This window comes from Gordionus sp. m RMFG-2023, chromosome 3 (genome assembly GCF_954871325.1).
Source record: "Gordionus sp. m RMFG-2023 chromosome 3, tfGorSpeb1-WG-v2, whole genome shotgun sequence".
NCBI lineage: Eukaryota > Metazoa > Nematomorpha > Gordioida > Chordodea > Parachordodidae > Gordionus > Gordionus sp. m RMFG-2023.
Genome location: NC_088777.1, coordinates 24,364,064 through 24,390,515, shown reverse-complemented (window position 1 = coordinate 24,390,515; position 26,452 = coordinate 24,364,064). Strand labels below are relative to the sequence as shown.

Here is a 26,452-nt window from a genome sequence, read left to right as displayed (position 1 = left end):
AATTGCTAATAAACCCTACCCCACATCAAAAATTTATAATCATTTATTTTAAAAGCTGGATATATATATTGATGGTGCAGATGAAGTAGATTCAAATTCAAATTTAATTAAAGGTGGAGGGGGGTGCTTGGTTCAAGAAAAAATAGTAGCTTATAATTCTAAAAGGTTTATAGTCATAGCCGATTATAGGTTAATTAAATTTATAAGTAAATTTATAACTAATATTATAGAAAGGATTCCAAAGTTTTAGGACAAAATTGGAATAGAGGTATTCCAATCGAAGTTATACCAGTGGCCATAACACCCGTGCAAATTTTTTTAAACGGGTCTATTGAAGGTGCAGGACCGGCTGTTTTAAGAATGTCACATGAAATAATGGTATGGTAAAATATAATTGTAATAATGTTTTTCTTATTTTATATAGGGACCTGCTCGTACGGAAAATGGAAATTTTATAATCGATTGGCATTCTTCTCTCCTTAATAAACAAGACATTCATTGGAACGAGCTATACCAGAGAATTAAACTTTTACCTGGTAAACTTTTTTTTAATTATCACTCGCAAAAACTTTAATGATTGAAAATAAATTGTTTGTTATATATACCTCATTTTACTATATTTTGCATATAATTTTTAATTATTTGCTAAATTTTATATGCTGCGCAACTTGCGTTAATCCTGAAATCATTTTCTTTGGTATAATGAACTCTTATCAAAATCATTTTAATTAATATCAGAATTTTTTTAAATATACGCAATAAAATAATTTTTTTTTAAATAACAGCCGGGCCTAAGTTCTTTTTTAAAAAACATACCATGGCCGTGCTTGTATGTTTTAAAACTTAATATTTTAAATCGCTATGTTCTATAAAAATAAAAAATGAATGTAATATAATTTTTTAAAAGTCCGGGCCTGGCCGAAGTTTTTTTAAAAGGAAAATTGGTCGGGTCTGAAAATAATATAAAACCTGGGATGGGTGAGTGAGTTCGAAATTTAAAGCCCGGCTGTTGGTACCTCTCAGGTCTGATTAATATTATTTAAATTAAAGGTCATATCAAAAATCTCTATATGTATTTCTGCTTGTTTAATAAATATTTTATATTTTATTGAAACTAATATTACTTTGGACTCAGTTTATAAATATATTATTATAAACTATGCAAATCTCTGATTAATAATATTTAAATTAAAGTTCATGTCAAAAATCTCTTTATGTATTTCTTCTTGTTTAATAAATTTGTTATATTTTGTTAAAACTAATATTACTTCAGACTCATAAATATATTAATAAACTATGCAAATCTAACATTCTTGACAATGAAATGAATTATATAGTATGTTCATGTATTAATATCATAAATAGACCAATATTAAATATTCATAACATTATTATAAAATACATTTTAGTCAATCAATATTACAATTTAACACAATGGATTCATTTTAAGATAATAGCAGAATTATTTTTATCACATTTAAAAATATTTCATATTCATCCCATCATTTTATTTCATATAAATATCAAAAATCAATTATTACATCCCATGATTATATATACCAAAATATCAATATTACAACCTGTCTAAATTATCTTTATTTTCTTCATATAAAAATTTTAAGACAAAGAAAATTTACTTGAAAATATATTGACAAAACGTCCATAAATGTCAATTACAAATCGACAGATAGAGGATTGTATTATATTGGGTAAATAAAAAATTTTATTGGGGGAATTTATTAAAAATTAAAAAATAATTTCTATTTTGAAAAAAGCTTAGTTCATCTTCAAAAGTTCATTAGATCCTCATTCAATTTTATTTAATCTTTATTAGAAAATAATCTGTACTTGTGTTGTTTTAGAGGGAATAAAGTTGCATTATTTTTGTCACTATCTTTTCTCAAGGAAATAAATTCAAGTTTTCTTCCTTCGCTGACATCTAGTTTTACGGGGGCTAATCTGATTTAAATAGATGAATTATTGCTGATAGTATATATTCAATTGAAATAAAATATTATCAAAATATAAAGTGCGAACAATACTTCATTTGTATACCTTTTATCTTTGCCTTGCAGAATTGCATAAATAAGTGGCTTACAAAATGAAATTATTTATAGCCACTTTTGTAATATTATAATAGTTATCCTGTTAGATTTCCCAAATATATTTTTTCTTCTCTCTCTCTCTCTAAAATCGAAAGAGAGGAGCAGTTTCATAACCTATAAAATCATATATATAGCCATACAATATTCAATATATGAACGACTAGTCATTATCTGAAAATCTCTATAATTTGAATTTTCACAAGATTCGTCAAATTTGTGGCATTCTCCTTAGACTATATTAATTTCACGGAGTTATAGAAAGAGTTCCACCTTGTTATAACTATTTTAATCAGATATCATTATTTCCTTAAAAATGGCTGCACAGTTTGGATGATACCCCTTTTTAAATTGAGGTTAAAATATTTGAGTTGGGACACAATTTACACTTATAAACTGTAAACTTTGTACTCTTAGCTTTCTTCATTGATATAAAAATGTTTCATCATAAAGCCAAGATAAGCTTTACACATCTTCATCTAAAGAAAATGTACAATTGATATAATATTCTTTATAATTTACATACATTGATTGATTCAATATTAATTAGATTAATAATCTTGACTGAAAATTTAACAACCAAAATTTTAAATAAAAATGAAGGAATTTAGTGAAACTCGGCTTAAATTATTTAAAATTTAAATAATAAATAAATGTAATTTTATAATACAATAAAATATGTTTTTTCCATATTTTTTTAAGAATATTTTTTACCGTTACGCAAAAAGAGAAACCCGTTACCGTTATTCATTACCTCTATACTTTTCTTCAAAAAGGGTAACGACATTACTTTAGAGCACTAGTATTTAGGATTTATTCTAAGAAAGCATAATTTCTCCTTAAGATCCATATTTTTATATGTCCAAAATGTTTAATAAATTAACCAAAATTAGGTTTCAATTTTTATACTTTAATATATATAATCTCCATAATCAAAACATGATCGTTTTCATATCTTCCTAATGTATTTAATCTAATATATATAATCTCCATAATCAAAACATGATCGTTTTCATTTTACTACTGTATTTAAAATTTAAGGATACTATATAGTGTAATGTTATTTTTTACTCTCACAAACCTCCCGTTTCAAAGTCGTATGTTTTAAACATGCACTAACTTGAATATAATTAAATTTAAAATATTAATTATATATATATATTAATTAATAGCTGATATTTTTAAAATTCTGCCATTTATTACCATACTAGCTGACGGGGTTGAAGGGTAATTATTTAGTTTGTGTGTATGTTACTAAATATACTTTATTAATAAATTTTATATAAATATTAAAATTTAGGAGAAAAAGAGGTAAAATTTTTGCAATGTAACCCGTTAGCATTAAGGGTATTAGAATAAAAAATTTAAATTTGTGATTGGAATCATATTGGGTAAAATTAAAAATAGAGATTCTTCAAAATTTTTGAATTTTAAATATGGGCTAGACATTGGCCTCAAAATTTTGTTTTGCAGATACAGCTAGGCCTGATCAAAAAACCACGTTCCATGCAACTTTCCCAAAATTATGCCATTTATTTCTATTGTAATTTAATAATAATGTCTTAAATTTAATTATATATTTAGAATAATTAAATTTATGATAGAAATCATACTGAATAAAAAGATGCTTGGAAATTTTTTAATTTTAAATATGGGGTAGACATTGGCCTGAAATTTTTTTTGCAGACATAGCCAGGCCTGATCAAAAAACCAAGCCCCATGCAACTTTCATAAAATTTTGCCATTTATTTCTATTGTAATTTAATAACAATGTCTTAAATTTAATTTTATATTCCATTTATTTCTATTGTAATTTATTTATACTATTTTTTATTATTCATTTATCTTTAAAACATGTAAACAAAATATAAAAATAAAAAAATGAATATATATATATTAAAAGTGAATGTATATTTTAAAAATATCGATGGCTCTAAAAAGTGCTTATAGTAAAAATGTTCCTAAAAAACAGGTATAATTATGTTTAAAAATTTCTAATTGGAGTTTTTGTTTAAGAAAAATTGATTCGCGTTTTTCGTTTGTAATGTTAAAAATTTTACGTGCTAAATTATTTAAAAAAAATATATGTTGATTGTGAGAAATTGCCATCATTTGAAATGACTATGGGTTGAAAAATAAAGTTATTTAGTATTGAGTATTTATTAATTTTTTTATTTTCCTCGCTAGTAAGAGGGTTTGAATTTATTGATGAGGGAAAGGAAGAGACGCAGGTTGCGTCCCAAATTAGGGATTTCCCATTGGACCATGGGATGCAGGTTAAACCGTCAGGTCTGAGACCATCTTGTAAAGAGAGGTTTGTTGGTTCTAGGATGTTAGGTATTTTAGCCTTATTAAGAGCGTTATGGATGATTTTATTTATAGCTTTATGCCCGAGGTGGGCTGCGGGAGCAGTTTAGGCCGTGTCTTGCGTTTGGTTGAACGGGTAGGTTGCAAAGGTGGCAAGTGTGTGAATGTGTAAGCGAGCATCCAAGTCTAAATCCTATGGTAACTCTCAGTTGGTCATTGGTTAAGAGATTATCAAGGGTTAGGCTTGGAAGTGCCTCAAGCCATTCATGCCCGCCGTATTTATCATTTAGTTGAAGAAGTTGTATATCGCTGATATCGGAAGTGTTAAGACTATTTTGTAGTTTCTTTTTAAGGGGTCCCAAGATTGATTTATTAGAAATCTCGGTTGGGAATGTTTGACCGTCTGGGGTTAGTAGATTCCATTTTTCGATTGCTACTGTTAAGAGATCATCATTGGGGGTTATGAAAGATGAGATCGCGGAATTGAGCGAAAGGCGATTAGAGATAAAAAGAGATAGGGAGAATAATTCTAAGGGGATCAGGTCGATACCACCAAGTTTAGCAGGTAACTGAGCAAGGTGCCAATTAAAGTCTGATAATGGAAGATTAAGGATCCTTTCCATAAAGGTCTTTAAGCGAATATTATGTTGGGTGAAAAATCCTGAGGAGGTGAATGAGGAGGATGAGTGGAAGAGGTGCGAGATTTTAGGTAAATATAGGCATTTTTTTAATAGATAAAAAAGTTGGTCCGATGGGATATGATTGATGAACTTTTCCAAGTTTTGCAACTCGGAGAAGGTTTTATCGATAGTTTTTTCCGAAATTTTATTATTAAGTAGTGGGGAGCCCAAGAGTTGGATATCTTCGATATCGATAATATTGTAATCTTTAAATGAGTCTAGGGAAATCTCAGGGTTGAGCAGATTTCTGTTTTGTTTTTGTTTAATTCTAGGCCTATTTTGGGGCATTCTCTTTCGAGGTGGTAGAAGGCTTTGATTATTTGATGTTGGTTACTAACTAGTGTTGCGTAATCGGCTAAAAACTACGCCTAAGCCTAATAAGGCTAAGCCTAAAAATCGGCTAAGAAATTAGTCAAAATTCTGCATCGATGCTTAGTATTAATTATTATTTATTTATTTTATTTATATTTAATGTAAATATTTTATTATTATCAACAAATAAACATGATATGATTTAATATTTTTTATTTATATTATTATATTTTGAAATGAAAAGAAATTTATTTATTTGATGTTATTTTAATAAAAAAAATAATATGCTGCTATATTGTAAAATTGTAATATTCTTTTTAATATAATTTATTAGTGATTTTCACAATCTTCTTTATAAATACATCTTTTATTGAGGAATTATATTGTAAATTTTATTAGATAAATAAACAATCTTTTAGGTGAAATCTTTTATAATATTTTTATCATTTTTTTAAAATTATCTATTTTTTATTAAATGAAATGGATTTTATGAAACTTTTTTGATGATTTTATATGATCTTTTTCAGGATAATATTTTAATGTGACAATTGTCATAATCGTTATTTTATAAGTTTTTTGAATTTTTTTGAAGAAAATAGGTTAAAATAAGTATTAATAACATGTGTAAATATAAATTTAGTGAAGATGTACCAAAGAAAAGTGACAATTGTCATAATCGCTATTTTTAAAGTTTTTTGAATTTTTTTGACGACAATATGTTAAAATAAGTATTAATAACATGTTTAAATAAAAATTTAATGAAGATGTACCATAGAAAATTGACAATTGTCATAATCTTATTTTTAAAGTTTTTTGAATTTTTTTGAAGAAAATATGTTAAAATAAGTATTAAAAACATGTTTAAATAAAAATTTAGTGAAGATGTACCATAGAAAAGTGACAATTATCGTAATCGTTATCATAATCGTTATCATAATCGTTATTTTATAAGTTTTTGGAATTTTTTTGAAGAAAATATGTTAAAATAAGTAGTAAAAACATGTTTAAATAAAAATTTAGTGAAGATGTACCATAGAAAAGTGACAATTATCATAATCGTTATTTTTATAAGTTTTTGGAATTTTTTTGAAGAAAATATGTTAAAATAAGTATTAAAAACATGTTTAAATAAAAATTTAGTGAAGATGTACCATAGAAAAGTGACAATTGTCATAATCGTTATTTTATAAGTTTTTTGTATTTTTTTGAAGAAAATATGTTAAAATAAGTATTGATAACATGTTTAAATAAAATTTAGTGAAGATGTACCATAGAAAATTGACATTGTCATAGTGGTTATTTTTAAAGTTTTTTGAATTTTTTGACGAAAATATGTTAAAATAAGTTAACATGTGTAAATATAAATTTAGTGAAGACAATGAAAAGTGACAATTGTCATAATCGTTGTTTTTAAAGTTTTTAAAGTTTTTTGAATTTTTTTGACGAAAATATGTTAAAATAAGTATTAATAACATGTGTAAATATAAATTTAGTGAAGATGTACCAATGAAAAGTGACAATTGTCATAATCGTTATTCTTAAAGTTTTTTGAATTTTTTTGACGAAAATATTTTAAAATAAGTATATATAACATGTTTAAATAAAAATTTAGTGAAGATGTACTCTAAATAAGCGACAATTGTCATAATCATTATTTTTTAAGTTTTTTGATTTTTGTTGACGAAAATATGTTAAAATGAGTAATAATAACATGTTTAAATAAAAATTTAGTGAAGATGTACTATAGAAAAGTGACAATTGTCATAATCGTTATTTTTAAAATTTCTTTGATGTAAATGGGTAAAAATATATATTGTAAAATTAAAATTGCCTGAGTATATGCCATAGAAAAACATATGGTAATAATAGATTCTTCCCCAAAAACAGGAGCAAATTGGCATTTTATTACATTTGTTCATCGGGTCAGAAATTAATATGCAAAATTTATATCATAATATCTAATCCTAAGTTAGAAATTATTATTTTTTTACCAATTTTCACCAGACAATCTTTTTTAAATTTTGGATAAACTTTTTTTTCTATTTTAAAATCAATATCGATGCAAGTTAACTATTTTCGTCAAAAAAAATCAAAAAACTTTAAAAATAACGATTATGACAATTGTCGCTTATCTAGAGTACATCTTCACTAAATTTTTATTTAAACATGTTATCAATACTTATTTTAAAATATCTTTGTCAATAAAATTCAAAAAACTTTAAAAATAACGATTATGACAATTGTCACTTTTCATTGGTACATCTTCACTAAATTTATATTTACACATGTTATTAATACTTATTTTAACATATTTTCGTCAAAAAACTTTAAAAATAACGATTACGACAATTGTCACTTTTCTATGGTACATCTTCACTAAATTTTTATTTAAACATGTTTTTAATATATATTTTAACATATTTTCTTCAAAAAAATTCAAAAAACTTTAAAAATAACAATTATGACAAATGTCACTTTTCATTGGTACATCTTCACTAAATTTATATTTACACATGTTATTAATACTTATTTTAACATATTTTCTTCAAAAAAATTCAAAAAACTTTAAAATTAACGATTATGACAAATGTCACTTTTCATTAGTACATCTTCACTAAATTTATATTTACACATGTTATTAATACTTATTTTAACATATTTTCGTCAAAAAAATTCAAAAAACTATAAAAATAGTTATGACAATTGTCAATTTTCATTGGTTCATCTTCACTAAATTTATATTTACACATGTTATTAATACTTATTTTAACATATTTTCGTCAAAAAAATTCAAAAAACTTTAAAAATAACGATTATGACAATTGTCACTTTTCTATGGTACATCTTCACTAAATTTATATTTACACATGTTATTAATACTTATTTTAACATATTTTCGTCAAAAAAATTCAAAAAACTTTAAAAATAGCGATTATGACAATTGTCACTTTTCATTGGTACATCTTAACTAAATTTATATTTACACATGTTATTAATACTTATTTTAACAAATTTTCGTCAAAAAAATTCAAAAAACTTTAAGATTAACCATTATGACAATTGTCACTTTTCATTGGTACATCTTCACTAAATTTATATTTACACATGTTATTAATTCTTATTTTAACATATTTTCGTCAAAAAAATTCGAAAAACTTTAAAAATAACGATTATGACAATTGTCACTTTTCATTGGTACATCACTAAATTTGTATTTACACATGTTATTAATACTTATTTTAACATACTTTCTTCAAAAAAATTCAATATAAAAGAACGATTATGACAATTGTCACAATAAAATATTATCCTTAAAAAGATCATATAAAATAACATCAAAAAAGTTTCATAAAATCCACCTCATTTAATAATAAATAGATAATTTTAAAAAAATGATAAAAGATTTCACCTAAAAGATTGTTTATTTATCTAATAAAATTTACAATATAATTCCTCAATAAAAGATGTATTTACAAAGAAGATTGTGAAAATCACTAATAAATTATATTATAAAGAATATTACATTTTTACAATATAGCAGCATATTATTTTTTTTATTAAATAACAAATAAATAAATTTATTTTCATTTCAAAATATAATAATATAAATAAAAAATATTAAATCATATCATGTTTATTTGTTGATAATAATAAAATGTTTACATTAAATATAAATAAAACAAATTATTTTACTAAAATAAATAAATAATAATTAATGCTAAGCATCGATGCAGAATTTTGACTAATTTATTTTAGCCAATTTTTAGGCTTAGCCCATTTTTAGGCTTAGCCGATTTTTAGGCTTAGCCAATTTTTAGCCTTAGCCTAATTAGGTTTAGCCGATTTTTAGGCTATACCTAATTAGGCTTAGCCGATTTTTCCACCTAAAATCTCGGCTAAGCCGTTTTTAGTCTGCTAAAATTAGCCTGGTTACCGCAGAGAGTGCCATCGTCTAGGTACCATAGATTAAGGTCTAGATCAAAATCAGATTTGAGATCTTTCATCATATTATGGATGGCTAAAAAAGTATAGGGCCAAGGGGGTCGCCCTGTTGAACACCCTCTTCGGAGTATATAACGCAACCATTGAAAATGAGGGGAGTGCTATTGGTATAGCAAATGTCAACGATGCGCGAGTATTAGGGGAAATTGTCGTAAAAGGATTCTAGTGCCGAGGAACGAGATACAGTATTGAAGGCGTTCTTAAAATCTATTTTGCAAAGAACGGAGTTTATAGGTAGATGTTGTAGGTAGATTCGAAGACAGTGAGTGGCTATATCTACGCCTCCTTTTGTTCCGCAGCCTAATTGGTAATTGCCAAGCAGGGAATGAGTATAGGTTTTTATTTTTTTTGCGATAGTTTTAGTAATCATGCGTCTGAAGATAGAACCGATAGCAATTGGGCGGATACCTCCTTTAGGTTTTTCAAATGCAATCAAGTTAGCTCCAAATATTATTTGATGAGCTAATGTGGGGATATCTCTAGTGATTATATTATTGAGGAAGGTTGTAAGTTAGTTAAAAAAACTATTTGAATTGGGAGATTTTAGGAATGTTTGGAAGTAGGAAGGTCTATAGCCATCAGGACCTGCTGCTGAAAATTTATTAAATTCGCTTATAGTGTCGCGTATATCTTGGTTTGATATTGTGAGAGGAGGGATATTGGGCGGAGGGTTTGGTGGGCTAGTATAAGAAGCTCGTGGATGAAAAGATTTTAGGTTTGCAAGGGTCGCATCATTAGATGGGGCTAGTTTTGTTTGTGAGGAGATTAATTTTTGGGCACCACATACGTCGCCTTCATTTATTTTTTTGGAGATTTTGTTACAGGTTTTATTGAAACTTTCATTAGGATTATTGAGATATTTGATGTGTTCTAGAAGTGTTAAGTTATCCATATTTTTAAGTCTGTCTTTTATAAGGTTAGGTAGTGAAATAGATTTTTTATCTTTTGGGATTGAGAGACATTTAAAAGGGAAAGTGAAGAGATTATTCCAATGATTTGTGTTTGACAAATCTAAGTTAATATTATCAAATAATTTGGTGAGATGGTCTGTGATATGGTAGTTAACACTAGTTGGGATGTGCTTAATTGTTAATGTTTTATTAATAAAGATAAATTCTTTTAGTGATTTGTTATTTACTTGTATGTGTTTGGTATTGATTGGGGGTTCTATAAGTTTTGTGCAAAGTGTGTTAGAGCCTGAGCAAGGGAGGGTTGTAGGGCCATTTTTGTAAAGATGGTCATTTTTTTAAATATTTATTAGTTTGTGTCAAGTTGGACAGATTCCTTTCATGGTAATGATCAGAGTTAGGCAGGTCCTCTGGAAAAAAAATCTAGATACAGATACAGATTCTTTATAAAAAAATGAATCTTAGATACAGATCCTAGTATCTTTTTCAAAATATAAAAAGATAAAAGATACTTGTATCTTTTGCTAAATTAGAGTATCTTAAATACAAGATACTTTTAAATTTTCATTACCAATTAAATTAGAATAGTTTATAAATAGTTTTTATTATTTATTTGTGAAAAACATAACATACGCATATAAGGATGAATATTTACAATAATTAATAAAATATTTATTAATGAGTTAATTATTATAATATAATAATAGGCATTTTAATATTAGTTTTTGCCCATTAATAACATAAACACGGAAGGGAGAGTAGTATATTTAATGGGAGTTGAAAATTTGCAAATAAATAAAAAAATTAAATCAAATTATTTTTTAAAATAATCAATTTTTCAAATAATTTATCATTAAGTCTTTGTCGTTTTGGCGTATTTAACATTGTGCCAAAACTAAATAACCTCTCAACAGGAGCTGATGAGGGTATGACAGTATTATATTTTAAAAAAATTTCCTTAATTAAAGGATAAAATTTAAGCATTTCGAGTGTTTTTCGCCGGTATTTAATATAATTTAAAACCTCAAGCTCAACGTTGTTTGTATTATTGAATTCAACAACGTTTGTATCACTAAAAGAAAAATAATCATCATTTTCTTTATTAGATATTATATCTATTGGTGATACATCCTGAGCTTGATGGTATACTATTTGTGCTAGCTCTAATGCTTCGTTTAGTAATATCTTTTGAAAATATTTTTTTTTATCATCAGATTCAATCCATAGATTCTTAAAATATGGATGTGATAATGATGCCAAAAGGCCTCATTATATTTATTATCATAAGAAAAAAAATTTCCAAATCTTTTCTCCATAGCATTTTGAACAGCTTTTAATAAAGGGAGACAATATTGTAAACTTGAATGTTCAAGTTTACCCAAGTCCCTTTTAATTACAAATAATATGGGCACTAATTCCCCATAAAATGTACTACTCTGCCCTTGTAGTTTGTCTAAAATTGCTACTGGGCCTAAAACTTTACAATATTCTTTCTTATATTCAATATCTATTTCTTTCAAAATAGGACAATCAATTGATTCAAATAATAATTTTAAATTTGATCTATATTTTAGTAATGAAGTGATACTATCATACAAACTGTTCCACTTTGTTACGCATGGAACCTTTAGCTGATAACCACCTGTTATCTCCCTTATCTTTTCAGAAGATTTTAACCTTCCACATGCATTCCATAATTTTGTACATTTCCCCATTACTCCATAATGAATTCTTCCAAGATTCTTTGAGCTCGATATTGATGAAATAATATCTTTAGTTGCTATTAAGGACAAAGTGTGGCAGGCACACCTGATGTGCCTGGGTAATATTTTGTTTATATCATCTAAAGATAAAGATTTTTAAAATATTTTAAAAAATTTGTACTAACCATCATTGATTTCATTAAACTCTAATAGATCATCCTCATCCTCAAAATCATTGTCAAGAACATTTAATTTCACACCATATTCATTAAATGACTTGACAAAATTGGATGCATTATCTGTGACGGTAGCAATTAGTTTATCAGAAATTCCATACTCTCTATAGACTTCTTCTAATAACTCAGCAATTTTCTCAAATGAATGGGTGCCGGGCATTCTTCTACATGCCAAGGCTCTTGATTGCCTTTCAAGGGTTTCTCGTGTTATCTTTAAAAATAATTTATTAAAAAAAATTAAATAAGATATTAATATTACCCAGTGAGCTGTTATTCCCATACAACTACGTGTTTTTGTAGACCACAAATCTGTCGTGGTGCATATATATGATTGAGCTTTTAAAGTACTTTTTAAAGTATGTACATGATTTTCAAAAATTTCCTCTATTCTTCTCTGCAAAGACCTCGAAAAATTTTTAAATGATCCAATGTTACTAAGAATATCTAGAGTATCATATCAATATTTATCTATATATAAATTATCTAACCTTCCATCATTGTAACAAATTCAGGCTGTTCAACTAGGCTCAAAGGGTGTAAACCCTTGACAATAAATGCACTTATCAATTTTATTTTGGGTAATTGTCGGTTTTATTTTATTAATTGCATTAAAGGATTCTGATATACTAGATTGAATCATTTTTTTATGATATTAGAATTTGCTGGTTTTTTCTGTGCTGTTTTAAATATAGCTTGTATTCAGCATATATGCCTAAATGACATCTCTAATAAAAAAAATATATATACTAGTTTAGTTTTATTTTATTCATTATCTTTAATAAGTATTTATCATTACTTGTTTGTTGTGATATTTATGTATTTTTTAAATTAGTTTTATTTTCTAATATATTATTCTGTGTTTGTAATATCATATTTAGTTAATTTATCATTTTATAAATATCATTTGAATCTCTTTCAGATTTTTTTAAAATATATCTTGCAAAATCATTACTACTTTATTATAATTATTTTATTAAGAGCCATTTAAAATTATCTAATGTTATATATCAATTGTTGCTTAAATATTTCCTATAAGAGAACTTTATGGTAGAATTTAACTTTATTAGTTACTTTTATTTATTTATAATATAAGTACAATTATATTACAGTATTTATTTACAAAATTTAATCAATTTAAAATGTATAAAAGAAAAATTGTTATGAGTAATATAAATGTACACCATTTTACATATTTTATATATATAAGTAATGATTTTGCAAGAAAATTATCTCATCTTATATATCAATTGTTGCTTATATATTTTCTATAATAAGAGAACTTGCTAAAATAATTATATAAAACAAATATATATCCAAAATTATTTTAATTTGATAATCAACATCTTCTATAAAAATCCTTTAAATAACAATTATCTAAGAGGGACTTAAGGAGGTATTATTATGAATTATATATAATAAAAAATATACCTACCTTAATGTGCTTAACAAAATTTGTTGAGTGTTGAGCCTTTTAAAATTTTTTTACTTGGGCAAATTTGGCATTCAGCTTGAACCTTGTCCTTTTCCACTAGAATAACTTTAACAAATTTTCCATCTAGAATTTTAAGATTCGGTTTTGATTCAGGAGAACCTATTTCCATAATTTCATCTTCACTAACTTCTTCATGATTGTTATTCATTCTACAAATTAAAAAATATTACATATAAAATATATATTCTTTACTTATCTAGTTTTGGTGTTGTTATTTTTAATCTTTCTATCTTTGTAAACTGTAAAATTTCCAGCTAATTTTGGTTATCGATATATTTAAAATAAGCGGGAAAAAAATAAGGAAAATAATACATGATTCCACTAAGAAAATAAAGTTATATTCTGTGATATGTAAATGTTTTTAACATGAATATTAAAAAGAATCTGTATCTGTATCTTTTGTCAAGAAAATGAAAAAGATACAAGATTCTTTTCAAAATAAAGGATCTTAGATTCAGATACTAGTATCTTATTAAAAATGTCAAAAAGATACTGAGTACAAGATACAAAAGGATCTTGTATCTTAGATACAAGTATTCGCGGTACTGCCCAATTCTGGTAATGATGATAGGAAGGTTTGATATTTAAGATATTTGTTTATTTAAGTCAGCAACAGAATTTTGCCTTTAAATATGTGGCCTTCTCTTTAAACTCATAATTTTATAACTCCTTCTTGTGTTGTTAAATATATAAGGTGATTGTATTAAGCATATGAGATAAGATTTCTATCAGGCGAAGTTTCAGTTAATATATTGCTTACATTATAACTAAAAATAATATTAGATTTTTAAGCAATATTTCTTTCTTTGAGAGTCTTATTATTGCCATGTTCTGGTTTATAAATCTAAATTAATACTTTAAGTCATTTCAGAGTTTTTGAATTTTGGATAATTATTTTGTACTCAGATATTGAATATTTGAATGTTTATTAATCAGTCAGATGTATCAAATTAGTATTTAAGAGTTTTTTAATTGAGTGAAATATAATTTGAGCTTAATTGCTTATTAGCTTTAAGTCCGTTAACAGCTGTAAGATAACAATATCTTAAATTTAATTTTATATTTAGAATAAATTTTAAATTTGTAATAGATTATCATATTGGGTAAAATTTAAGATAGATATGCTTGAAAATTTTTTAATTTTAAATATGGCATTGGCCTGATATTTTATTTCTCAAACTTGGCCAACCCATAATAATTTTGTAATTTTTTCCCAAGCCTGGAGTGAGGTAAATATCTGAAAACCATATTGTTGGAAAAATTTTCTCAAGTCCGCCAAAGACCATAATAATTTTGTTAGTTGAGAACTGAAATAAAATATATAAAAGTCATAATTCATTTAAAAATAAAATCAGAATATGAAAGTTGCATGGGTTTGGTTTTTTAATCAGTCCTGGATTTCTGCAAAAAAAAATTTTCAGGCCAATGTCTAGCCCATATTTAAAATTAAAAAATTTTCAAGCATTTATATTTTACACAATATGATTTCTATCACAAATCTAAAGTTATTTTAAATATAAAATTAAATTTAAGACATTCTTATTAAATTACAATAAAAATAAATGGCAAAAGTACCATATACACAAACTAACTAATTACCCCTCAACCCCGTCATTCTTGACGAGTTTTTACCTAGTATAATTATATTCATTTTAAAACTTTTATGATATTATGAACAATAAAATAATAAAATTATTCTATACGTATCATTATTAATAAATAACATTTCAATTCATTGAAGCATAAAATAAAGATTTATAAAGCCCCTGTAGTGGTTTGCCTAACCTCGATTTTGGGACTTGTTAGGCAAAATTTCAATTTTTACAAATGTAAAATTTCGAAAATATGATTATATTCTTAAAAATATTTATAAGGCACCTTTATAGAGTAGATTTAGGTATCGATTCATATACAGATCTTTATAATATCTAAAAATAACACAGGAGTTATAGCTTATTTTGCAAAAATCAGTTCCACTAACCCCAGTCTCTCCTACTAAGCGCTCGTTTATCTGATCAAAATTTTGATAATTCTTAAAATAAAAATTATTACAATAAGATCTTATCTTTTATTAAAAAATGTGTTTTTTCACTTTTAAAAAAATCCACTTCCATTTGGTTCTATATCCCTCCTGAAGGCTACGTCTTAAAACTCCATCTATAAATTTTATAGATTATCCCTCCATTATGAATATCCGGGTGACGTCTATGTAAATAAATATAATACCCTAAGTCAAATTATATCGCCATAAATTTTATTTTTATAACTAATAAATTTCATATAGAGACCCCAAAAAATATTTACAGAGTTGTTATCGCTCTTTTTTAAAAGTAGCTAGCTCCCGCTCCTACCTTCTCAAAAGGAGCTAGCTCTCGCTCCCGCTACTACATTTTTGAAAGGAGCTAGCTCCCGATCCAAGTAATGGAGTGCCACTCCATAACCGCTCCTTTGATTTTCATTTTTTTAGAAGGTACACGAAACAAAATCATATTTTTTTATCAAAAAGTTTTATTTAGATTAAATGATCTATCAAAATATTTATAATCTTTTATTACCCTTTAAAAGTAATAAATTTTCTATAGAATCTAACAAACATTCACGCCTCTCTCCTAAGACCTGTTTTGCAATATTAAATAAGCGCTCCATAGGAGCACTAGAGGGAAGCGGGGTATTGTATTTTATAAAGATATTTTTTAATTCAGGTATAAAAAATGAGGTTGAACAAGTAATGAGAAAATTAAAATAAATATTAAAATATACTTAAAGAATCATCATATCTAACAACCCAAGCTCAACTATAATGAATTGCCCAAAAATAATTATAACCATTAAAAAAAAATTATTCCAAAATAAAAAAAATATAGTTATCATTTCGTAAAGAAAGATTTTTCACTTTTAGATGCTTTTTTAGATTGGAGCTGCTCACTTTTGAAAATGAAATACTTTTACTTAAACACAAAAGGCATTGTGCCCTTAAATTTGTTTGTTCATTTGGATCAACATCTTTTAGAAGTATAAAATATTTTTTGTATGATGGAAATGGAAATTCGATTTCTTCTTCTCTGACCTTTAAATCCATAATGTTGTAAATATTTTTTATTATATATCTATAAAATGAATATTAATATGACTTACAAGATTTTCCACAAAATTTTCAATAAAAGATTAGAAGAAAAACCAATATAAAACTCGGCTCAACATTTAATAATGGATAAATTTAAATAAAATAAAATTTTTATCGAATTTTAATTAACAAATATAATATTTAAAAAATAATTTAATTTATACCATAAATTTAAAGGAGCGGGGAGCGGCGCTCCTCCACTCCAGCCCTAAAAGGAGCTAGCTCCCTCTCCCACTCCTCATTTTTAAAAAGGAGAGGTGTTGCGCCGCTTCTTAACACCTCTGAATGTTTATATAAAAATCATTCAATAAAAATATATGAAATTATATAGAAATAGTTTGCCATAAGAACCAGATCTAAATATTGCATATCTTTTTTTAATGACAATTTAAAATCTCTTGACGGGATAATTTAATATGCGACCCCTATTACTTGATGATTATATTTTAAAAAGTTTAAAAATTAAATAAATTCGAATTTAAGTTATGGAATAACTTAAAAATCAGAAATGAACTATAAAAAATTAGAATTTACACAAAAATCTTATAAAATGATTATAATTAAATTTTATAATAGGGTTGTCAGACCTCCCGCTTTTCCTCTCTCACTTACTCTTAAATTCGAGCGATAATTTTCTATTTATTAATAAAATAAGAAATCCCGATTTTATAAAAACTTGATCATAAATAAAGATTAAAACTTATTAATTTTATATAAATGAGCTAAATTAAAACTTTAATTTTCATTTTAAATTATTTTCTTACCTCTGAGAACCCCATTTTGTTTGATATTCTAACATAAGGCAGGTTTTATTAAAACTACTGTAATACTAATACACTCATTTATATAAATAAATATTTGATTATGAAACCAGTTATCCGTTAATTTTTCTATAATAAATGATTTTAATAACGATATTGTTAATGTTTATTAAAAATTATTTTATTATAATCAAAATAGGCGTTGTAGATATTGGTCTCTTTCTAAATATGGCGGATATAGTTTATTTCGGTTTTCCTGATGGCAAGGTTGATATTCGAAAAGCAATATCTCACAAATATGATATTTGATTTTAAATATTTATTATAATTAAAAAAATTCAGTAAACATATTTTTTTTGTTAATTAACTTATATAATAATAAAAAAGACTATTATTTAATCGTTGACTCTTTAATTGGGATGCCCATTATTGCAAAATCATCACAAATCTGTGAATGTCATTTCCGTTTTCATAAATTCTTGATATTATAGATAAAAAATATCTTTGTGTTTTCCCATCCAAATGTTCCGGTATCACTCTTCCTTAGCGAGGGAATATATAAAAAAAGAAAACGTTTATGTTAGAATATTGCAAGGTGCAAGCATAAGATGGCAGCCAATGGCAGTAAATTGTTTGGATGAAATAGGGATGACGGAATTGGAGTATATTAAATCCAGGGTTGACATGTCGGTCAATTGACCGGTCAAATACTCTAAAATATTATTAGCGAATAAATATTTTGATAAATTAACTAGTATGCATTAAAAGCATGTTTATCAATCTTATTAAGTTACAATTTTTTTTAAAATATATTTGTATCATAAATAATCCAAAACAAAAGAATTTTTTGTTACTAAAATAAATAAATCATGGTTTATTTTTTAATGAATTTAAATTTTATTTAATATTTCGCCCAGTATAAATTATATTAATTCTCATTTATTTTATTTCCACTTGCTACATTTGAATATAAAAATTAATTTTCTTTTTATTTGTTCTGGTCAGATTTACAAAATAATTTATTCAATTCTGGTAAAATGTTATATATTATATTATATATAATATTAAGCCAAATTATTGAAATAATTGGCGATAATTATAAAATAATTAAGATTGATTGATTTTACAATAATCAAAATCTTTTTTAGTTAAATTTTCATATATTAGGGATTATGGTCAAACCAAAGCATCAAGTTTGGAAACATTTTAAAGAAGTACGCGATGGTAAATCAGTTAAAGCGGTATGCATTTTGCAAGATGTCCTATATTACCCACGTTGATAGAATGGTCAAGCATTTATTAAACAGCTGTATTATGTGCCCTGTCATAATTAAGGAAATATTTTATTCAAATTCCAAAATATCAACCTCTACAACAAATCACATGAATGTAGTTTGTAATACTTTAACGAAGAAAAGGTTTAAATTAGTGAGAATGATAATCAAATTGACAATATTTTGTCTTGTGACTCAAGAAAATTTGATTCCATCATCTCCGATCAATCTACAAGCAAGGCGATTAAATGCAAATCTCAATCTTGTATAACCGGTTTTATAGATAGAATGAATCACAAAGAAAAAAATGAGCTCGATCAATTGTTTGCAAAGGCTGTGTATGCGAGCTATTTACCTTTCCACATCACTGAAAATCCTTATATGCAGGAATTCTTTAAAAATTACGTCCTATTTACACTTTACCAGGCAGCTGGCGGGTTATCTTTTAGACAAAGTCTCAGGAGATATGGAGGCAAGAGTTGCAGATATAATAGATAAATCTCCTCACTTATCAATTTTATCAGATGGCTGGAGCAACATCAGAAACGAGAGTATTATTAATTTTATAGTGATGACGCTTGTTCCAGTATTCTACAAATTTTTAAATACTGAGGAAAATCGACATACGACAGATTATATTGCCCAGGAATTTAAAAATATAATTCATGAATTGAATCCTGTAAAAAAGTATATTCTTTAGTTACTGATATTACCTCTAACATGAAAGCAGCCTGGAGAATTCTAAAATCTGAATCTATTTATAATCATATACAATGTTATGGTTGTGTAGTGCATACTTTGCAGTTATTCTTTCACGATTTTGAACGATTGAACGACTTCAGTTATCATATTTCAATAATTAAAAAAATTGCTAAATTTTTCAAGAATAAACACATACCAGCTGCAGTATTTTCCCGTAATAGGAATCAACATGGTATACCATCTACATTAAGTACAATTAGCCAAACAAGATGGGAATCGCCAATAAAATTTATGGAGCGAATACAAATATGTTAGAAACACTTAAAGCATCAGTTGTTGAAGCTCTATGTGATATTTGTCATATAGAGATTATAAATAATATATTAAATGAAGAAATATTTTGGACGAAAAATTTAAAATTTTTAGATTTACTTAAACCTTTAGCTACCTCATTGTTGAAAGTGCAAGGGGATAAATGTTTTTTAGCTCAGGTAAAAAACGAGATGCTTAATTTGGAAAAACACATAATATAATCATGCCATGATTCTATATTTTCTCCACCTGAAGAAAAAAAATTAAAGTTATATTTGAAAAGAGAAAAAATGATCTAAATACATGTGCTCACAATGCTGCTTATTTATTGGACCCTCAATATCAAAGAGAGCATCTTACTAATACTGAATTTGATGAAGCATGTAATATGATACAAGAATTAGGTATTTTACAAGGTGATGATAATCAAAATATTTTAAGTGATATAATAAATTTCGAAAGTAAAAGCGACATATTTAATAGCCAAAATATGTGGAAAGTATAACTTCCATAAGAAACAATCAGATTTCAGCCTCAATTTGGTGGAATGCATTTTGCTTACCTGGTAGCTGATATTTTACTAAAATTTCCTAGTTCAACTTCTTCATCAGAAAGAAATTGGTCGGTTTGGGGAAATATTCATACGAAAAACAGAAATCGTTTGAAGATTTCTACAACAGGGAAATTGGTAAGAGTATATCATAATTTAAGATTGATTAAAAATATTAGAGAAAATAATGATATTATTTATGAATCGGAACAAGACTCTTCTACGGAGGGCGAAACAACTATAGAATGAATTAAAAAAATATTATGAAATTTAATGTTACATAGATTTATTATAAAAAATAAAGTTAATAATGGCGTATAAAACATTTATTTGAATTTGACTATATTGACCGGTCAAATCGTATTTGACCTGTCAAATGAACAACCCTGATTAAATCTATTCTAGTCTTGTACTATTATGTTAATTGTATGATTCAAGCATATGAGCATGATTTACACAAAAGAATCAAAAGAATATGAGTGTGAAAAGAAATTATGAGATGAATGAGCTTTACATATTCTAGTAGATTTACATTATTTATTTTAATAAGGCATAGTAAGATTGTGTTAATAAATGTCTTACCAAGTAAGATAAAATTGAATGATATATTTGTTTTATATTTTCATAAATTTCCTTTAATTGGTTTAACCATTTAAAACTTATCTAGTCTTGGTTACCACATTATAGATTTTAATTTCTTAGTTTAATTTGGTTTCATTTGAAATTATGGGATTGATTTGTGAAAAAATTTAGTTTTAGCTTGGCTATTAGTCTATCAGGGAGTGTAATTGCTTTGATTTTAGCCCTTTTTCTTTGATTTTAGCCCCCTTTCCTAATTTTAAAGAATTCCTAGTGAAACTTTTAAAAAATTTCTTAAATGTTACTTTATCCTGCAATATTGCCGAATGAAGGGGTTTTGATCTTATGAATTTGATCATAGTAGATAATCGATCTAATTAAAGAGTAAATAATTCAAATTTAATGTTCATAAATATTAATGAAAGCAATATAACACTGTTTATAAGATACATTTAAACCTGAGTAATTTGCGCACTTGACAAAGTCCCAATTATTAACTATTAGAAAATGCCTTGATAAATTGGACAACTGTCTACTTTGAATATTGTAAATCGAACTTCTGACAATTTATTCTGTTTTTTTTTAAATGGGGTGGTAACTTTTTATCTAAAAGAATTTACCTTTAATTATTCTTTTTTTATAGAAATCAATTAAATCACTTTGTTCTTAGTTAAAGAGTTTTATTTCGACCCAAATATTAATATATAAGTGATAAAATACACTTTTTCGCACCTTTTATATGTGACAAAATAAATATTATCAAAAATAAATACAATCAAAGATAATCTCAATAATATAAGATAAATAAAAATAACACGAATAAAATGGTTTACAATACTAATGGTCAAAATAACATCAATATATCCTTAACCATGCGCGTACGCAGGAATTTGGTGGGGGGGGGATTAAAATTTTTTAAAATAAAATCATTGTTATTTAAAAATATAAAGCGCAAATTTTTTTAGGACTAATAACAATTTCTAATACAGAATTTTAAATTAATGTGAATTATAAAAAATAAATATATAAACCGGCATATAGAAAACTATAAAATAAATGTGAATTAAAAAAATATTAAACGGATATAACCGGCGGCATATGAAAAACTATAATATAAATGTGAATTATAAATAAATAAATATAACCAGCATATAAATCAGAAATCACTATAAAATAAATGACCCAAAATAGAAATTTAAATTTAAGCCTTTAAAATTTATATATAAAGTATAAATTTAAATGTTGGAAATATAAATTATTACACAAGTTTCTTAGGAATAATTGTATTTTGTATGTAATAACTTAAAAAGTATTCATGAAAAAATATAATTAAAATATTAATTCGCACATAAAATAATTAAGAAGCATATTATAAATTTATATGTAAAATCCAATCTTCATTGAGATTGGGTTTATTGTTCAATTATCTCATCTGTGCTTGGCCTCAAATGCCTACGAATATTCAAAAGGGCCAAACCATTCAATATATTGTCAGAAGTTGTACTCCTTTAGGTATGTTTTTATTCTTCAGAAGGAAATGTTCTCTCATTAGTTGCAGTACTAATGTGAAGTGTTGCTAATATATATAATTTATTATACATTGGGAAAATAATCTTAAAGATGTTTGAAATGATGCAAAGCATCCATAGCATTTTTTGGGACTATATCAACCATAGTTAATCTTTTATATACTATAGTTGGCATTCAGCTAATAAGGCATCATAAGATACTTTAACATCTTCATAAAAAAATCTGATAAATATTTTTTTTTTTATTACTATCTGAAAAAGGTTGGTAAGGCTTTTGTGGAAGTAATATCTGCAGACTGCTAAGTGCTGCCTGATGAATTAAAACCCGTTCTATTTGGGTTATAAATGGAGAGGGATAAAGACATTTATTTTATAATACTCTTCTACTGACCCTATATTAATGTTAGAACGATAAGCTTGCCTCTATGCAAGCCGAGGGAGCAAATGTTAATCTCATATAGCTCTGCTTTTGACTCAAAAATAACATATAAAATATGAAATTCTTCAATAATATTAGCCCTAATTTCCCTCAGTTCTAATAATATGCTCTCCGCTATTCTCATCATTTCAATCAAGTCAATGTTATGTTTTTAAACTTAATATATATTCTAATGAGAAAAAAAGTAAGTATTGAAACCAATGATATGCTTGCTTCTGAGGATATATCTCCTTCAGGTGTGATTTTTCAGTAAGAGCATAATAATCAACTCTCCTAACTATAGAAGCTGTTTTGATGGCAAAGACTCCATCTCGTTGGACAAGCTTTTTGCAATGTCTTTCTCCTTGTTGGACAAGGAGTTTCAGAAATAATTCTGTTTACAGAATCTCCTAATGCTTGAAATTTTACAAGACCACGAAAATTACCTTCATTATAATTATTATTGAAATTCAAGCTTCCTGAATCCAATCACCATGTAATTACGGGCCCTGCAATCCACAATATAGTATAGCCTCAATAGTTAGCTTGATCTCTATTTTCTTTTGCTATTTTAATCCTATTTTTGTCAATATGTGATAAAATGGGAATCATATCCCCACAATTAATTTGAAGAAATAATGGGTTCACCGCGTTTGTGATAAATTTGTTTTATTGTCAAAGATTTATCCAGCATCTTTGTACTTGTTGACTTAACTAACAGGACTCATAACTTGCAATAAGCTCCATTGTCTCGGTAGAGAATTCTAGCCACATAGGGATTAAATTTCCCGGGAAACTATATTTCGGGGAAATTTCCCGGGAAATTTGGGGAAAAAACGGGAAAATAGGGAAATAACGGGAAACTATCTTTTTTATAATACTTTACAGGTCAATATTGATTTTTTTTTATGTTTTATTGAAAATATATAGATTATAAACAATATAATTAAACAAATATAAATTATTTTCAACTAATTTGCAATTACTTTACATGTTTTATTTGAAATATTATATATAGACTAAATAATATTTAAACAATTAATTTTGAATAGTTAATTATCTTCGTTTGAAGATGAAAATGATTCCAGATCAGAGCTTGAAATTCTGGAATCCAGCAATTTGTCATTTTCAGAAATTTCCTTTCCCATGAAAATATTTCCAAAGGAGAACCATATTCTTTCGGATGCTGCACTTGTTGGTGGTATTGATAAAATTCGTATGGCTAGGGCCGATATGTATTGATTGCAACATAGACCTAATAAAATATTGAATAACACAATTTTAAGATTAGAAAAAGAGTTAAGTTATTGTTTACAGAAATATAAAAGTATTTAACCTTTCCACCAACTCACTGGATCTGTAAATGATGCGCCTTGCCAAAGACTTGCTATATTAAAAAAATCTTCCCTTGCACGATATTTGGATAGGTTTCCTATTACTCCTGCAATATCTAAATCTAGATATCCAGAAAATCGGTAAATAATATCCAACCCCTTTGCAACTTCATTGTCTCTTAAATTAAATCCGCAAAACCTTGGGTCAAATATAACAGCATAATGAATTTCCCGACAACAAAAATTTTTTCGACTTTTGATAAACTGCTCTATTTCTAAAATCTAGCTCTGCGACAATATATTTGATATTGTTTTATAAGCGTTAAATGTCTCCCTGATATGAATAAACGCTGGGACATCAGATAATTAACATAAATTAAAATTTCATATATTATTTATAAATTTCATTGGTATTTATTTATAATATAAATATACTTTTCAGACTAGCTATTTAATTTTAACAAGTATCTTCTAAAATTTTGCAAATGTAAATAGGGAAATTGACATAATTCAAAAACAAAACACAATTATAATTTATGATATGAACCACGAGGAAAAAATGATTTGGGAAACTGTTAATATTATAAAAATCATGTTGATTTAGGCAAATTTTAAAAATTGGGGAAACTATAGGGGAAATTTCCTGGGAAATATGGGAAATTTCCCCTGTCTTACATCCCTAGCCACAATCATCTAGTAAAATAGCTGTTTTGAAATTTTAACTTTCAATTAGCACATAAAGTTTGTGTGAAATTTGAGGGGTAGAATATAAATCTATTATTAAATAAAATATTAATCTTAGGTATCTTTATTACCTTTTTAAGAAGCTTATGTTTTACTTCTAGGCTAATTATGAAATGTTATAAAATTATTTGTACTTTTTTGCTTTTTTGTAAGATGACTAGGATTTTCATCATCATCAGTATGTTTAAAAAATTTCTTATGTCCATAATTATTATTTGACTAGAAAATAGACAAATATTACGCCAAGAAAAACTTGAAATCGAAATTAATTGATAAAATAACTTAGTAAATGAATGTGATAAATAAATGTAATTAAATATATTTAAAACGAAAGAGAATGGATTAAATATTATAAAATACAAAACAATAATATTTTTGAAAAATTTATCCGGCATCTGCATTTTTTGGCTTGGGGGGGGGGGGGATTTGCCCCCCTGCCCCACCCCGCTGCGTACGCCAATGTCCTTAACCAAAAGGAAACACAATACACAATGACTCCTAATTCAATCAATCATTAAAAAATGAAATATATCCAAAAATATAACTGCTAATGCAAAAATAATTATCATCCGCGTTAATAAAACGTAATTTTAATTTTTTGTTCATTTGCATAGGACATAAAATAGGCATTTGTTTTTTTTGTTGCAGTTATCCATCTATATTTTAAAATTTTATCATCTTTTTAAAATTATTCATGTCAAATAACAAAATTAATAAAGAAAACATATATAACGAGTTGTCATTACTTAAAAGAATTGAGGTTGTTATATTTGAATATACTAAAAGATTTGATATTTCTAAAGAAACTATTCACGATATTCATAAATTCAGACATTATCCATAAGACATGCAATAAAACATATCAAAACAAATAAAGATAACATTTTTGTGGTATTTGATCACACGAGTCCAACTAGAGAGATCGACGGAGTTTGGGGGTCTGGGACTGTCGGAGAAGGGGACTGGGCCGGACTAGGCAGGCATTTAGTCATAGAATTAATTTACAGAAAGTCGTATATTTATTTTAAACTAAAAGTAATCATACAAACTATTACAATCAAAAAATAAAATCGGGGAAAAAGATGGTAAGAATTTTAATAATCAAAATTCATTTTTGGGGGTCTTTATATAGTAAACATTTTAAACAACAATAACAAAATCTTAAGGTATTGTTATAATATTAATTTCATGTAATGGTCAATCTCGAAAACTGGTGTGAATAAAATATAAAAACATTTTGTATAAAATCTCGCACAAAAAAAATAAATATAATTAGCGTACTGTTAAAGCACAGTATTGTTATAGTATTTATTTCAGGTAATGGTCAATCTCGAAAACTGGCTAGGACCAGTTTTAAGTGAATAAAAATATAAAAACAGTTTG

The 26,452-nt window shown here is 26.1% G+C and overlaps 1 protein-coding gene across 1 annotated transcript in view; it reads left to right on the top strand.

Moving 5' to 3' along the window:
- The window catches only part of LOC135926197 (ribose-5-phosphate isomerase-like), a 59,008-nt gene extending 41,042 nt beyond the window's left edge, over positions 1-17,966 (top strand). The window contains exons 5-8 of the mRNA XM_065461955.1: positions 56-189; positions 231-378; positions 425-536; positions 17,827-17,966. Of these exons, the coding sequence (XP_065318027.1) occupies positions 56-189; positions 231-378; positions 425-536; positions 17,827-17,936 (504 nt within the window). The 3' untranslated portion in view covers positions 17,937-17,966. The remainder of the gene's footprint in view (positions 1-55; positions 190-230; positions 379-424; positions 537-17,826) is intronic.
- The last annotated feature ends 8,486 nt before the right edge of the window (positions 17,967-26,452 follow it).